General features: G+C 43.6%; 1 protein-coding gene across 3 annotated transcripts in view; it reads right to left on the bottom strand.

Moving 5' to 3' along the window:
* Window positions 1-223: 223 nt before the first annotated feature.
* The window catches only part of LHFPL2 (LHFPL tetraspan subfamily member 2), a 127,149-nt gene continuing 110,255 nt past the window's right edge, over window positions 224-17,117 (bottom strand). For all 3 annotated transcript variants that reach the window (XM_082074526.1, XM_082074527.1, XM_082074528.1), the window contains one exon: window positions 224-2,580. In XM_082074526.1, coding sequence (XP_081930652.1) covers window positions 2,324-2,580 — 257 coding nt within the window. In that variant the 3' untranslated portion in view covers window positions 224-2,323. The remainder of the gene's footprint in view (window positions 2,581-17,117) is intronic.

The raw sequence follows: 17,117 nt of genomic DNA, 5'->3' as shown, positions 1-17,117 counted from the left end.
GAGCAAGTTGATAGTAGGCCAGCAACAAGCAGGAAAGCTGGTTCTTGGTTAGAAATGCAAACAAAAGCAAAACATGCCACTGGAAATACCTCCTTTGTACTTAAAAACTGCACTATTAAAATTTTTTAAGCATTCTGTAGATCATAGCACAGGTCAGCTAGTAATGTAAATAAAGGTTGGTCATTGTTTACTTCTAAGCCAAAGCACTATATACCCTCCTTGCTTTATTTTTTTTTTGTTTTGTTTATTTTTTGTTTAAGAACTGACCTTGTTCTGACTAATCAAGGGCTCAAGCCAAAACAGCATTTGTCCCCCTAATATAGTGTCAAGATTTGTTGGCAGTGGTGACCTGGACACTGGATTGCTACCCACCTAAGAAAAGCTAAAACTATAAAACTATTTCATAATTAATTTTAGCTGATTTATATGCTACTCTTGTTCTCCCTCGCCTTTTCCAATTGCAGAGCCCACCCATGCAGAGATGCGCTGGTCGCCCAGCCTCTGGTGCAGACCCCAGCACAGGGGGAGGTGAGGGGCAATGTCCACAGGACAGCGGGAGTCACCTGCCAGCTGGGCTGGACCTGAGGGACAAGCCCAGTGCATGCCCTTCAGATGTTAACAAATCAAAATTACAAGCACAATCTTGCTTTGTGCAGGCAGTTGGCAGAAAAGGTTCCAGACCATAAAGTTTGGGTTTTTTTAAAAAAAGAAAAGTGAATTACCCATTTTAAACTAGAAAATGGTGGGCATGGGCTGCAGGAGCAGGTGTATGGCTCACGGTCATCATCATTGCTGAACTGCTCTTGTATTGCGACTGACTTGAGTGGTGTATTGAAATTAGCTATCTACCTGTACAGAAACAACGATTTTTTAATATCTATGGCACACCTTACGGGACTGACAAGGCGTAAACAAGAATCTCTGTTCCATATTATACAGTTAAGTGCTGGATAGCAACACTGTCATTGGATGATGTTAAACTACCAATAAGAAGAGGAGTCTAAAATTCATTTAGTACTTCTCAGATGAATTATCCCCAATGCTCCTATGGCACAGTTCTTCATTCCTTTGTTTTTTAAAATACCTTTAAGGTCAGAAGTATATTAGTTCTAGTAAGTGACGCAACACCACAAGTAATAGAACCTACTGCCTTTGAGAAAGGAATGTCATTTGTGGCAAGTCTGTTTTATTTCTGCTGATTTGGTTGGAAAAGAGTCCATACTACATGTGGTTTAATAAAAACAGAAAAGATCTCCCCAGCCATGTAGAATTTGGCAAGACTTCCTGAAAAATGTAAATTTCTTAAAGACTCATGTGGCTCTGGGTCATGAGACAGATGGATCTGTAGACTAGGAATGAGGTTTCACTGGCAAGAGAAAGAATAACACTGTTGAAGCCCAACATGGGATCTACATTTGCAGGAGAGGCCGCAGCCCAGGCCTGGCTGTTGGCATTCACAAGATAACGGGGAGTTGTCATCTGCTTGGGATTTCAAGAGCTTCAATAAAGGCTGTAGAAATATTTCTAGTAATGGCTATTTGAAGAAATTTTATCAGAATCAGGTGAAAGCCAGTGTAAGAACAGCTTCACTGTCCTAGTCAATGGAAACAAAATAATTTACCTGCTAAATAACAGGTGGAACATGCCTTGCACTGTAAGTGTCCAGACAAAGACACCTGGCAGGGACTCAGCTTTTTAAATGCTTAAAGATTGGTGTAAGCTGCATCATGTCAACTTTGCTTTCTCCACCATACACTTGCTGTCTGAGAAGGCACTGTATTTTAAGGAAGTTCAGTATCAAAAAGCACCTTAACGAAAAGGATGGTACCAAACCAGGTGGTGGTGAAATATTCACAGGTGAGGGGAGCCCTTGGAAACAAAGCCTAACCAAAATAGGCTTCCTTTTTGTATAAGAAAAAAAAAAAAAAAAAATAGGTGCTGGCTTTTATTATTTTAAACCCAAATTCTTCAAGGTGACCAAGGTAGGTAAGGCAACCCAATCAATCAGAATTTGTCAGTTATAACAACAACATTCCTGCTATACGCACATGATTCCTCACCTCTCCAGTTAGATTAACATATTCCACTGTGTCTTGATCACAGAATGAAACTAGTAATATCCCCAAGTATTTACATTCTGCTTTTTCGGGATCCTTTCTCTGATCCTCATTGCCCTGTAAGGAAGAAAGACCCTTTCAGTAGTTCATGGCTGGAATGCACAGGGCTCAATGACACAAATGGTAGAAACAGGTAAGCAGATCTGCTTGTCCAGTCAATGGAAAGCAGATTAAGATCCAGGTGCTGGTATTTTTCCCCACTGGAGTTAAAGGAGGCAGATAAGGTTTTTCCCTTCTTCTATTTCTTCTTGCACTTTGTCACTGGATGTGGCTATTTCAGCTTGAGCCGAGAAGACTGCACAGATGAACGTCAGCACAGTGCCACCGATAGCGGTGTAGAAAGCCCAGCCCAAGGAGCAGTCTCCTAGTTTGTAAGCAGACGCGTAGTGTCCACAATAGCTTATTGCCTTCTGGCATCCCCAACCTGCAGGGTAAAGTATCAAGCCTAAGATAAGGAAGAGGCCTAGAAATAAAAACAAAAAGACACATGTTTAACAAATTGTCAGTGTAACACCAAATGCAACACCTGTAGTAATGGGTTATCATGGTCACTGTTCCAAAGTACCAGGATTAGGAGAAGGTAACTCTTTCTCATCCATCCTCACCCATCCTTCTTTTACTGATTATTCCTAGTATATATTGGGCAGTGTTTTACCTAGACGTGGATCTATCCTGTGTTTTTTCTTGTGAAAGGTTTATTTCAGCTGATAATGGCCTAGTTCCTAATTTTAATTACCCATACTCCTTCTACATCCTTTGTTTTAACAGATTACTGCTTGGTATACAGAGCATGCAAAACATTTGAGCATCTCTACCTACTATTTATACTTTTCAAATACTAAGGAATGTTTGCATCCATTTTCAGTTTGTGTTTAGCTAGCCCTCATTCAGCTTTCTTTAGTCATTCATCATAAACATTTTTGCCTTTTTTCCTCTGGATTTTTTCTACATTGATTTTCTTGCCTAGGGAAAAAAAAACAAAACAAAACAAAAACCAAAACCCTAAACACACTGTGTCTGCTTATCTGGCCACATTAGGACACAGCAGAAAGGTAACAGCCAGTTCAGTAAGCTGCTTTCCTAATGAAGGGATTTTAGAGTCAGCCGCAAACAAACAGATCTCAATACCCACAACCAGTGCACAGGTAACGCTGCGACAGTCTAAACCGGCAACTGATGGCTGCAGAAGTAAAGTACATTTTAGGGTTGCACGACCAAAAGCCTCAACTCTCCGTCTTGCTAAACCACCTGAACACTCTGCTGTGCCTCAGAGGTGTCTTGCCCCTCTGATCATTTCTCGTATTGACAGTTTTCTGTCCTATGAGGACCAGTCTTATCTAAGCAGTGAAGGGCTTCATTAAGGATATTAGAAGTCACATTAGAGTCCCTGCATACATGATGTGTCTTTGCACAAAGATGACGGATTTAATAAAAATGCCTAATATGCTGGTGGCTACAGGACAGCTCATAGGTAACAAAATTTGCTGTTTTCTTTAAAATTTTATTCAGAAGAACAGGAGGAATTATGAAAATTAGTTTTTGCTTAAACACAACCAGTTTATCCAGAAAATGAGTGCAGCCTCCCACATCCCATAAATATTACCAATTTATTTGTCCTGCACTGTAAAGCCCTTTATTCAACCTGGCACTTTGATGAAAATAGCTGGTAAATGTGCTGTCACCTAGAAGTGGGCTGGAAGTTGCTCTTCCTATGTGTGGTACTGGTTCACACATTAGATTCTATCTAGTCCTAAAATTTCTACCAAGTAATAGAATAGAAAACAGTCCTGCTTTCTTCCCTATACTGAGATTACCAAGAACAGCAGCAAAGACTTGTTCACACCTTTGATTCAGTGAGACCAGCCTATTCTGTCGTATATTGTTTCCTTAATTGTTCAAAGAAATTCAGCCAGATGCAAGAAAACTTCCTCACTGAGAAAGAAAAGCTGGCTCCTAGCTAGTAAGCAGTTAACACACACAAAATGCAAAACCCGTCATCCAACTGTCTAAAATTAATGTCTATGAATGCCAGACATTTCACAAAAGAAAGTCCTTCCTCCAGCGTTTTTCTAACAGTGACACAACGCCATGGGCATGAATGAACTAAATGTCATTATTCTTTGGGGCGGCAAAATCCATTAGCAAGTGGTATCTGTTCTCTGTGAAGGGATTTTATCACTGCTTGCTTTTAAGAACCAATGACAAATTTTATGCAGTGTTTCCTGGCTGATTGGCCAAACTACATTAAGGATAAAGTATTGCTTTATCTTGGACAGACCTGGATAAGCTGTGCTTTCATCCCGCTGAGCCCCGCAGCTGTTTCAGACTAAACACCAGCAGTTCCTTCTCCTCTGTTCATCACTAGTTTCCTGTTCTGCATTACCAGCATCACTACAATATGGGGTTTTTTTTGACTGTGCATTGGTATGGGCCAGTTGCCATTTTCTCTAATGATCACAAGCCCTTTGGTGGTTAAAAATCACCATCACCAAATTAAGAAACTGGATCTGAAAAGCCAACGTAGCTGCTGCCAACGAGGAAGTTTTTAAAGTTTACCACTCCATCACTCACACGCCTCCAGAGCCTGTGTCCAGCAGCAAACTGGCTTACCGCTCTGTCACAAGCAGGACTGAGAAGTTACATCCATCTCTTTTTACAAAAACTGGAGCAAGGGAACCACTGAAAGCTACTGGTTCATGGCATGTGTGCCCTGAGCTGAAAGGCCACTCCCCAAAACGCAGGCCCACAAAAGGCTGCAGCACTGCTGTCAAGTGTAGTCATCAGCACTTTAAAACCTTTTTTAAACCTTTTTTAAAACCTTTTTTTTTTTAAAGAGTACAGAAAATTCCTGGAGAAATATTGGCTACAGCCCGGAATTTGAAAAAATACAGCTGTTTTCTCACAGATGAAAACAAAATTTGGAGGAAAGTCTTAACTATGGACTTGGATATGGTCAAAGTCTCACCCGATTTTTTCCTTCAGATAATTAACTTTGTGAATTCTATACCAGCCTGGCATGAGAAGAAAAAAAAAAAAAGCAATGTTTTCACTACCAAACCTATCTGCTACTACTCCATTTAAGTGCAGACAGAAAGCTTCTCAGGACATGAACCTCTTCTCGCTAATATTTATCATAATTTCTCATTTTATTAATACCTGGTTTCTACTTGCTAGGGAAAGAAAATAAAGATGATTCAGTTAAGCCAATTCAACACACAACAGAAACGGCACTGCTTGGATTTCACGCTCACTAACAGCAAGTTAGTCAGGCTCCCAATCATATATTCAGCTCAAAGCTCCAATACCGGGAGCAATGGCTGAGCTGTGCAGGGTCCAGCGATCCCTTCCCAACTCTCCCTACCTGCCCAAAAAGGGGTGCTCAAGTGAAAAGACCAGGAGGAGCTTTGCCTCCTGCTTCCCAGTAACTACAAAAGAGACGGTCAGAGGCTGCACAGGTCACCTCGGTGACTGCTTCAGCTTAAACAAGATAGACAGAAGACGCTCTACCAGCCACCAACAGAGCAAACCATGGGCTAAAGCAGAAGGCAGCAACCCAAAGGCATTAACTCTCCAATTACTTGTAATGAGAGCAGCACCTTCCAGAGACCCCCCAAAAGAACCTTCTCCTGGCAACACAGATGCAGACGGAAGGAAAAATGCCCATGTGGAAAGAATAAGGTAAGATATAGCACAGTTAGTAAGGGCAGGAGAGGTTGTGGTGCTGCTTGGAACGTCATGGTCTGTTTTTAAACAGGCAAAACAGCTAAATGCAAAACTAATAGCTCGGCAGTCTCTGTGCTCTTCCACCTTTGACCTAAGGAGCGCTGCACAACCACTTTTATGCAACATGAAAAAGCCAGAGAGCTGTTTCTACAGCTAACAGCGTGGCCTTGATCTACATCTAACACATGTGCAAGCAGCTGCAGGTGAGCAAAAAATACAGGCCAGTCTGCAGTGACACGATCCACCAGGGGAAAAAACATGGCAAATTCTTCATGCTGATTTCTCGTACCAGTGTCCACAGGGCAGAGCCTGGCCGGGTCCCTTACAGCTCTTTGCTTCTTTGACAGAAGTTTAAGCCTAACTGCCTGTATTCCTGCCTTTCTGTAACTGCGGCTCAGTGTCTGGGGCTCTCCTGCCTGCAGGTCTCTCATTTTGGTTATTTGTTTGCATTACCACAGTGACCGGCAGCTCTGCTCACAGTTTCTGCCTCCAATAGCTGACAATCTGCTTTCCGGACAAGACACACAGAGATGGAGCGCAAGGCACAAGTGAGATGATATCCCCAAACAGTGCACCGGCCATAGCTCCATCCAATCCAAAACCTGCCTGTTACCAAGGTTTTCCTTTACAGCCTCTACAACAAGACAGTCTTAAGAAAAATGTCAGAGGAAGAAAAGTGGGGTTTCGGTTGCCTGTGGACAGCACAGAGCAGCATGTGGTTTTGTTTCTGGAGAGTCCCAGGTGAGAAGGCAGAGGAGGGTGCTGGATGGGCTGCAGGGAGCCAGGAGCAAAGCTTCTTGCCAGTGAATGGAACATGGCAGAGACCAAGGCCTGGGGACTGTGAGGGGCTCGAAAAGGGAGCCAAGCGCCTTGTCCCTGGTATTCATTTGTACTTGCAGTGCACCAGGACACAGGACCAGCTCTTAGGACAATCTGCAGATTTGTGATAATTCTCAGGTTTCTTGAATTTGAATCAATTCAAATATTGACTCATTCAAATATTACTTCTCTGCATTGTGCAGCTTTCTAAGCCATTTAATGCTATAAATTACGATTCAAGCACTTAAGCTTTTGATAGTCATAGAGGTACAGACCTCAGTTTTGTGTCATATAAGTTTATGTCAGCATAATCGGATAAAGCAACTATTAGCTCCTGTCGACATTTTGCCTTGAGATGTATCTGGCAGCAGGACAGTAAATATTAATGATGGATTTCTTTTTCATAATACATCAATTTTTGCACTTGTCCCAGTGTCAATGAAGAGAAGCCCATCTCCAAGAGGAAGGGCAGAGAACAAAAATCGAGTGCCCTGTCTAAATGAAAGTTTTGTGCAATGAATCCTTTTCAGTTCTTCATGCTGATGTATAGCAAATGAGAGTTTTGATTCACAGCCAGTCTACCTGTAGAATTATTGGTGTTTGTTCCCCCTGTTGAGAGGAACAAATTTATTTTGAAAATGTTACATCACTGTGTTCCTCTACAGGTTCACAGAGCTCAGGCTCGCTCCCTTATAGATGTAACCCCCTCTCTGAGCGCAGCGGTGCTGCTGGGAGTGCAGCTTCTGCTGTACACATACTCCTGTTCCTACTTCTGAATTAGCTCTGCCCCACCTCTTTAAACCAGTATTATAATTTTTCATAATTGCATTTTCCTTTCTGTTAGTTGTTGCCAGCTCTCTGTTACCTTTCCTCCTACAATTCCTTAAAACAGAGGCCTGAAAGAATGCTGCACGATGCTGCCAGATGCCTAGAAATGACAACAGAAAACTATTCAAATTGCTTTTTTATCTGGAGACCTCTACTAAAACTCCTTGGTATAAGTCTGTCAGCAAGAACATTTTCACATCTTCCACTGAAGGCAATTTGCCAACATAACGTTTTACTATCAATCCCTAATTACCTGCTTTCAAAGAGAAGCCTTAAGAAATACAGAATTCAGACGAAATTTAATTTTTATTGGGAGTATTAGACTAAAATATATTTCCTATTAAACATCAGCCCTGTTATATTCGAAAGATGTAAAGGCAACTTCTTTCTCCTAAAATACCAAAGCAAAACATTACAGCATACTGTGAAATATCAATATAAATACAGCAGACTGCACTGCTGTGCAAAGTTGTTTCTGCAGATAGCTCAGTAATATTTTTTCTATAGAAGAATCCTTTTTGTGTTTGTGCACCAAGAACTTTCCCCCTTTTCAGGGCCTGCAGCAAGGGAACTGCAGCGAGCAATTGCTCCTCCTGGTTTTTATACACAGCGGCAGCACTGCCAGGCTAACATAATGGAAAACCAACAGACCAGTCTATCGTTACGGGCATTTGTAGGTCACATCATGTGCTGGGGTCAGATCTGAATAAAAGCCTTTTCATTCCAACCTTGGAAGCAACCCTTGAGACAGGGGTTAGGCAGATGCTTGTTTAGCTAAGTTGAAGGCATGCTATTTAGTTTTGACAGTCTCCTGTGCAGCTGCTGTTGTGCCATATTAAACAACAGCATATACTAACAAAGCCAATTTCCATTGCAAAGCCCGAAACTATCTTCTCATTTCCTAGCAAAACAGCAAAAAAGCTTTTAAATGCTGCTGAAGAAACAGGAAATTAAGCAGCTGTGGTCAATGAGGTGGCACTGCAACAGTCTCCCATGGTACAGCACAACTGAGCAACAACATTTTAAGAGAGGAAGAGAAAAAGTGTGAAGGTGGGGAGGGATTAGCCTTGCACAACAGCACGCAGGCAGCGCAGGGGGTGGTGTCCTCAGTGGCAGTGATCCCAATCGTTCTCATCTTCTGCACAACCATGGGAGACTAAAACGCAGCCCAGGGGCATTGCACCAGCCAGGCAAAATAACTCTGCCTTTATTGCTTGTATTTCCAAATGTCTCAATATGCTACCTGAAAAATTACATGTGTAAAATATTTGTGCAAATGTACTATGCTAGCTTAAGCCAAGGAAGCTTTCATACACGCAAACTTTCCCTGACAAAGCCCTACCCATCAGGAATACTACCAGGTCATCACTTGCATGCTTTGGACCGTCTCATCCACCAAGAGGCAACCGAAGCGACAGCCTCCTACTCAGCAGCTGCACAACAGACACCTTCAGCCCTGTGAAAAGATTCAGTAATCACGTTTTTCTCAGAGAAGAGCTAACGAGGAGGTCTCAGGCCAGTCAACGTGGTGGTCTCAGCACTCCACGCTGGCTATGGGAAAAGGATGAGGGAGGTGCCGGGCTGCTGAAGGGAGCACCAGCTACGGGAACCCACATCACAGGGCCCCAGACTTGCCTCTAAAGCTGCCGTCCCTCTCCCTGGATAAGCACCAGACCCACCGAATGCACACAGCCAAGTAGGGACAAGAAGGTCTCTGCCCAAAAAGAAGGAGGAGACTGCAAACTCTAGTGCCTTGGAGATGGCCTCTGGCCCACTTGGAAATGCCACACAACAAAAATTCATAACATTAACAAGATAAACACTTAAAAAAGCCTACCTGGACACCACACTCAATGCAGGCTCACATAAGCAGAGGGGATTTGGGGTGGGTTAGAAGCATGGCTGTGGCGAGTTGCCAGTGGGCAATGCACCGAGGCAAGGTCCATTCCTCCATACTCCCCGCAGTCACTGCAAAGGACTCCAGCTGGATATAGATTTCAGCATACCTGGGATACACTAAGCTGAGGCAGGAGAATGAACTGTTTAAAACTATAACCAGGTGATGGCTTGAAACCTGCAAGGATATTATTTTCCTTCTAAAATTGTGTCAGGGTCATATAATGGTAAGCAGTTACCAGAAGAAAAAGCAGTTCCCTAACCACTGCCTTCCCCAACCTGAGGAGGAGGGTAAGATCCCTGGTATTTTCAGCCATAAATTAACTATACATATGCTCATGCATTTTTTTTTCCCATTTATTAAACAAATCAAAGATGCTCACTCATAACCAAACCCATGCAAACCTACATAAACTTCTGACAGCATTACTGATGTTGGGGTGTGGAAACAGGGACAGGAATGCATGGAAGGGGGCTACTGGTGTGAGATTCAACTATTAGGTGTATTTTGCTACCCACAGAAAAAGCTGAAACTAAGTCAGTTTATCAGGTTGATATGGGTTGCTTTGGCAGAATGACATCATATGGATTTTGTGTGTTGTTTTTTTTTTTTAATATTGGTGTGATCTAACTGCTTGGACTTCTCTGTAATAAAGTACAAGCCTGCAGACTCCTGTTTTTACAAGAGGGGAGGGCAAATTCCCCGTTAGCTTTTAATAATTTTTATATATGTGTTGAGAGCTGCTATTGGTTTGGTGGGAAGTAAATGTGGAGATTCAGGGTAAGGTGAATCCCAAGCTCTGGAATGATACCACTGCCTCTTTGCTGGCTGTTGGCCATGTGGAGTCATGTCACCACACTACGGGGGCTCCTGTGTGGCGGATGCTAACCATGCAATTAAGTCAAGATAAAGCAGCTTATAGGGGAAAAAACAAATGTTTACAAGTTTTCAGCAACACAGAGGTAACTAAAGACGTCTCCACTCACAGGGCCACTGCTCAGGCAAAGCCACGAGGGCTGGTCACCTCTCCCATTTTACCTTAAAAGCCAATGAAGCATTGAGTGTTTTCAATCAAGGACAGCCCAATTATAGGCTTCAAGCTGCTAAATGAGAAACTCAAATGCGGATGGTAAACTTGGGAGGTTCCTGAGTCAGGGAATGTTAGGCCGTGCTAATTAGTCCATCCATGAAAGAAGCAAAGAAGAAGACCCAGTATATTTCTCACTCTTGTCCACAACCTTTACCACTGCCATTTGACCAGTGAGCACCATGTCCTCCAAACCATCCATCGCTTATGCTGAATCTGCAGAAATGGCATGCAAACCACCACCTCCCAACCAGAGCTCTATAAGAGAGCCCAGAGCAACAACCTGCCTCAGCTTACAAAAAGAGGTAAAAGGGCTGCAGGCCATGTTTTTCATGGCATGACATTTCCTCAGTACTGATCCTGCAGCATGAACAAGACCTTGGGGATGCTGGGAGGAGGAGCTGAAGAGGAACTAAGGCTCAGTGAGAAGGAACAGAAGAAGAGGGATGCAGGAAGGGGAGAATTTTGGGTGGATTCACGGGTTGTACAGCAGCAGAATGCAGGTCACCCTCATTGGGGAAGGAAGCAAGACTCAAACCCACCGATTTCCTTCACCACGACACAGGCACACCGAAGACAGGAGCTAGACATAAGTAAGCCCTCATCTTGAAAGAACCACTTCAATCTTTTTTCTTGTGTTTGAGTGAAAACATAGCATTTGTTGAGTTTAAATATTATCTTAGTGCTTGCATCCTATACACAAACAGCAGCATCAGTCTTGGCTCTGAAGTCTGGAAACAAAAATCTGATGGAAAGGGAGCCCCACTCCACCTGGCCTCTTGGGGGGCCACAAGTGCTCTCTGATCCCACATTGCCAGGTTTGGGGTGTAAAGAAGTTTTTGGCATCGCAGCCACACTGGTAGAGGTAAGGGACCTCGCTGTGCACGTGTGCCACAGTAAAACATTTCTCAGTGCGTATCACAAGAGGCTCCCACTGAGCACCGCTTGATGGAAAAGATTTATGCTTGCTGAGAAAATCAGCTGCCAAACTTGACCACTGAAAACCTGAATTTTTTCTTTGTTTTTCTATTCTATTTACAATCTGCTGGGTGTTTACTGGTTCCCATGCGCCCACCTTGATAATGTGGCAGATGAGCTGACCACCAAATCTAACAAATCACTCAAAACTTCATGTCTTTGAAGTTACTAATACTCTCTCTCCCTCAGGCTCAATAGCGATTTAGCACTTGAACTCAATTTTCCTTCCCTGGCATACTCAACACAGCAGTCCCCTTTGCTTGAACTTTCATCAGCCAAGTGTGTATTAGATGTTGTGCTGGCATTTGGCCATATAGGTTACAGGAAGCACTATACCGCAGACAGCAAAAGCAGTTCAGACTCTCAGAATTTCCATACGAAATCCCTTGCCCCCCTTTTTTCTTTCTTCCCACCCTAAGAATTCAGAATTCTGGCATCAGAAAATAAAAACTCTGAGCCGAATCCAAGAGGAAATACACTTTTTGAAAAATGCATGCTCTGCATTTTAGAAAGACAAACAAGAAGCTTCCTTGCCTTCAAGGGCAAAACCACCCTGCTCTCCTACTGCCCGGGCTCCCTGGCTGAGGAACAGCTTCTATCACCTGCAGGCAGCAACGTGAGCTCACAAGGTGATTTCTTCCTTGCTCACCAGCCTGGCCCTTTCTCAAACAAAACGATGCTTTTTTACAGCATGCTGCTGCTTACAACCGAGTATCTTAAAAACTACTCTGCAACTATCGTAACCTTTTGCAACATGTTCTGAGCATCGAAGAGCTCTAGCAGCCTCATGTCCCCTCCACAGCAGCTTGCTTCTCCTGCGTTTTCTCCCCTCTCCAAGAAAAAGTCCTGGCTGACCTCCCGCTTCCTCCTCAGCTTCCTCCTCCACAACTCCCCGGGGCCTCCTCACCTTCCAGCCGCCAGCAGCGCACAGCCCCATGGCCCCAGGCACCACAAGCCCACCCTGGCAGCCAGATCCTACTTCCTACACCCCCACAAGCAGCTCCAGATCCTCTTCCCCTTCAGATGGTTCCCATTACACCCTGCTCAGACCATCTTCTTAATTACCCTGACTCCCAAATGGACATAATGACCCATAAGTATAAAACACTGAACTATTTCATAGCGCAAGAGTTGTAAAACAAACTCTTTCAGCACCAAAGACAGACTGTTACAGACACAGCTGGCTTTAAACTGGGTTTCACCTCTTTGTTTTAGGAAATTGTGGATTGAGGGTAAAGGGGGGTTTGAGGGTAAAGCTGCACTCCTGGAGCTGAACCATTGCTCAGTTACTGCAGTAGATTTTGGTGGAGGGACCCCACAAGATACCACAGCAGGGAACAGAAGACGACATGAACAGTAATAAAAAGGAAAAATTAAGAAATCATGGAAGGCACAGAAGAATGGACGAAGGAGACCTTGTGAGACACCTGAAAAAAGAAAGTACCATGGAAAAGACTTCATGGCTTGGGGCTGAGCAGGACAAGTGCCAGGAAAAAAGAAATAACAGCCTCTCAGAATGAACTGGTGGTACAAGAGGACATGCTCCGCAGGAGTAAAGTAGGGTGAAATGTTAAGGAAACTTCAGCACTGGCTGATGAGAGGAGCATACTCAAGCAGGATCCTGGAAAGGAGGAAGCCAAGTCATCCCTGAGTAATGCTGGAGGAGAAATTCCAGGGGTGAGGGAAGGAAGCCCCAACCTGCAGCATCTGGGCCCAAGAAGACAGACTCAAACAAGGTGGCTGAGGGAACGTAGTGCTCCTGATCCACCGGCAGCAGCCTTTGAAGACACAAACCTCTGCTTTGTCTGACTGGGCATACGTCTGTCAAAGGCACTGCCAGCAGCCTGGCCTGCCAAGCCACACGATGGCAAAATACAGCCATGCATTCACCTCACCCAACCAAGGACACACCTCAGCACATGGCTGGGATGCAGCTGGTCTCCTGACTGATGCAACCAAGTTTTGACATGCTTAATTTTTTTCATTTTTCTGTCAGAAACTCATTTAGTCAAGGCCTGTTTGAGCTAGAAGACAGGGGACCACAGAGAAGGTAGTGAGAAGGGGGTGACCCACAAGTGGCCTCTCAGATAAAGCCATCAGCACTCTGGAAAGACTTTAGAGGACAGGAACTATTTTATCCCCTGTCAGTAAACCTGCCTGGCAATGCAGCTCCGCTCCAGCATGGCAAGGCAGGAATAACCTCTCGAACCCCACTGCCTTCCTGACACACCAGCACCCCTTCCCCTCCACTCTCCCCAAAGCCTGCCCAGGCACACGATGGCGTAGCTCCCCAAAGGAAACACAGAGGCCTGCCCAAGGCTTGCGGCTGAGATAATATATGTGCTGCTAATTCAGCTTCTTCCTCCTGGCACACTGTCAGGGCGTCGCTGGCAAGCTGTGGCTTGCCTTCAGGTCTGGCAGCTGCAGGGTACGGGCCGTGTCACCCAGCCACCATGCCAGGGGCCAACTCTGCCCAGCTGTGCCCTTAGGTGTCAAAAAGAAAAGCCAAGGAAAGTTGCTAGTGATGAACTTCGTAAGGGAAACTCTGTCAGAGGTGGAAGTTGAACCCATTTTAGGCTCTGTTGCAAGCTCTCCTCCACCTTACTTTGAGGCCAGATTATGTTTAGATTGTATTACTTAGCATCAAAGTGAAGTACCCAAGCCTGGGTAAGGCTTGTAAACACATACGCAACAATCCTATATGCATACCAAGATACGTTAATAGGAGATCACCCAATTTTTACTTCCTGTAACTGGATGATTACTGTGAAATGTTACTTTGAATCGGTTCTTACCAGCTACCATATAACAACATGCTGCCTCTTCTAGCCTCTGCATTTCAAGTGATTCACAGGCTGTAAAAATAGTATACTTTCCCCAAAAAGACATTCAAATGAAAGTCTGCCTGGTCTTCTTGCTGCTGGGTACTAATTATCTGTTTAATTACACGGCTCCATTCTTTGTGCTCTCTATTGCAGAGAAAAGATGCTTTTCCAGATGAAACACTCCCCGAACATCTCCAAAACCAGGGCCACTGATTACAGTTTCTGCAGCTCCATAATGAAAGGCACGGTAGTCTGAAAATAAGTGTAGAAGGTCTCGCTCTATAACAAAGGAATTACGGGAGTTTAAACAAGAACCGTCTTTTCTTCCTCTATGGCTTTGTATTTCTAATTTTCTGCCACAAAAAAAAAAACCCTCAATGGACCAGATATGTGTATGGCTCCTTCCTGTTGACATAAATGAGAGTTTGCACATTTGTCCAAGGGCCAAAACAGTAGAGATGTTGCTTTCTGTTCTGTAATTTCACTGTAGGCATCATCCAGGTCGCAAACAATGTTGCTAGACTGAAAATATATATCCGGTGTCTTTTATTATTTTTTCATGATGAATTCCACAAATAAATTAACTTGTTTTATGTTTTTAATTATATTAAATCTCCACTGCAAAGACACAGAGATTTTAAATGAAATTAAGTCTTCAAGATCCAGGATTCCCGTAGATGACTCTACCATGGGCACATCCCATCTTTGAAAATGAGATGTCTGACATACTTGCAAATATTGGACTGGTACAGGCAGATAAACAAAATGATTTTGTGAATTCTTGTCCTATGCTTATTAAAAACATAATTGTTTGCAGTTGAAAGAATGACCTTTCGCTTGAGATGATTACAGCAGGGTTGTATCTTCTTCTCTGGCCGGGGCATTAGTCTAACTATCATAATCCCTGTATGCATTAACTATGCCAACAACTGTCCTTCTTGAACGACTTGCTTAAGCATTTTCCAAAACTCGGGAACTGAGAAAGCTGAAATTAACAGCTGTGATAAGTCATACGGAAAATAATTTCAACTAAGTAAGCAGATGCTGTAATGCTACTGGCACAAAAGTAGCAGTGGACCCAATAAAACCAATCTTGAGAAAACGAGTTGCTAGCCACAAGACGCCTGGCTGCAAGTATTGGCAGGCGTACTTCTCATAGCAACGGTTTCAGTAACATGACCTTTCTGGTACTCAGTTTCATGCTGTGTCATTTATCTAAATTGTAAGAGGGGAAGTGCTTCCATCCTCAGTACATCTCAAAAAGGACTGATCTACTCCCTAACATGTAAGAAATGCTTTGTTGACTGTAGTGTTCAGCTCTTGAGACCACAAGTCACACTATAGGTACAGCTGGTTTGACAATAAAACTGAAACTGTCTTTGCACATATTTTGTCACACATGCATGGTCTCCAGAACAGTATTCTAAGATACAAGAACCTACTTCCTGCTAATCTTGATGTCAGACTAGATATTTTGAGATCGTATCAGAGTTGTAACTAAAGTTATCTTTTCAACAGCCCCAAGTCTGACATGCCAAGCATCTACTATGCTGCTAACCAATCTCTCCCATACAAATACCCCTCCAACAGAAAAAAAGTGACGTAATCTCCTGAAAAACAGGTTTCATGGATTATTTCTGAACTACAGGGTAAGAAAGCAAGGAGCTAAAACCTTCCCCTGGCTTAATATGCATTGCACAGCTCGATCCTTCTCACACTAGTTGCGGCTAATTCTGTAAACCAGGAGTGACTACAGCAAAATCTGTAATTTTTATCTAAAGAACATTAATCTGCTAATTGTGTGCCATCATGTGAACAGAAGCATCTTGAGCCAACTTAGGGATCTATTTCTACCCCAGAAGCACAAACCATACATTGTGGGTGACATGAAATAAGCATGTCTATAAGACGCGTGAAGTGGCGGACAGTGAGGGCCACCATGCCAGCTCTTCAGGAGCCAGCATCCCTGGCATGTATTGCTGGCTCTGGCTGCAGCAGACAGCAAATTCAGTTTTTGCCTACTTCCCCAATTGTGTTTAGAGTAATATGAATTCATGCCTCAACTGAGCAAATGAAACCAACCAGCTTCATAAAGGTTAGAACACCTGTCATGACACTTCCTGTCTAGGTACACCCACCACAGACGTGTTTGGCCAGCTCAGTGGAGCTGAGAAGCTGGATTCACATTTCGATCAAACAAGTTAAAACTCCTAATTTTTGTTGTAACAAAACTGTTTTGTGAATCAAAAACATCTGTTTAAGAGCACCACCAAGAGGAAAAGAGGAGGTGGCCCTGCTCATTCCCTGCCTCCTCACAGGTCTGTGAGGGCTGCCAGAGGTAGGGCAGAAGATCACTCTCCTCCTCCAGATAACCACACACACACAGAGCACAAAAGATGAAAACCTACGTATGGGACGGGTTCTCCCCATGGCTCACTGGCAAGTATAGAAAGCCAAATACTTCTCTAACAAGGGCTGCCTAGTGTCAGTTTACTAACAGTCATTTAATCTCTGAAAAATCCATGGTTTTAAGCAGAAACGCCACATCTCTAGAAGCAATTCATCTTTTCAGGTGAAGCAAAGCTGATACTTTGACAGTGAAAAGAGAAGCTCACCGGGCTGTGTAACTGCAGCTGAACAATAAGCTGCCTAAAGGAGGTTTATCATGAAGTATCGCTTGTCACACTCACAGCCCGGAAGGAGGCTGCTTAGCATGAAATGCTGGAGAACTGGGTGTGTGACTGCAGGCTGTTCTTATCCCTGGGGTGGTATTTGCTCTCACCACAGTTATGAAGAGACACTGGAAGAACTGCCTTTGGTCCATGGAAAAATTACTAAAGTAG

The sequence above is a fragment of the Streptopelia decaocto genome, assembly GCF_964273445.1.
Source record: "Streptopelia decaocto genome assembly, chromosome: Z".
Lineage (NCBI taxonomy): Eukaryota > Metazoa > Chordata > Aves > Columbiformes > Columbidae > Streptopelia > Streptopelia decaocto.
Note: the sequence above shows the minus strand (reverse complement) of the source record. Positions and strands in the feature narration are given on the sequence as shown.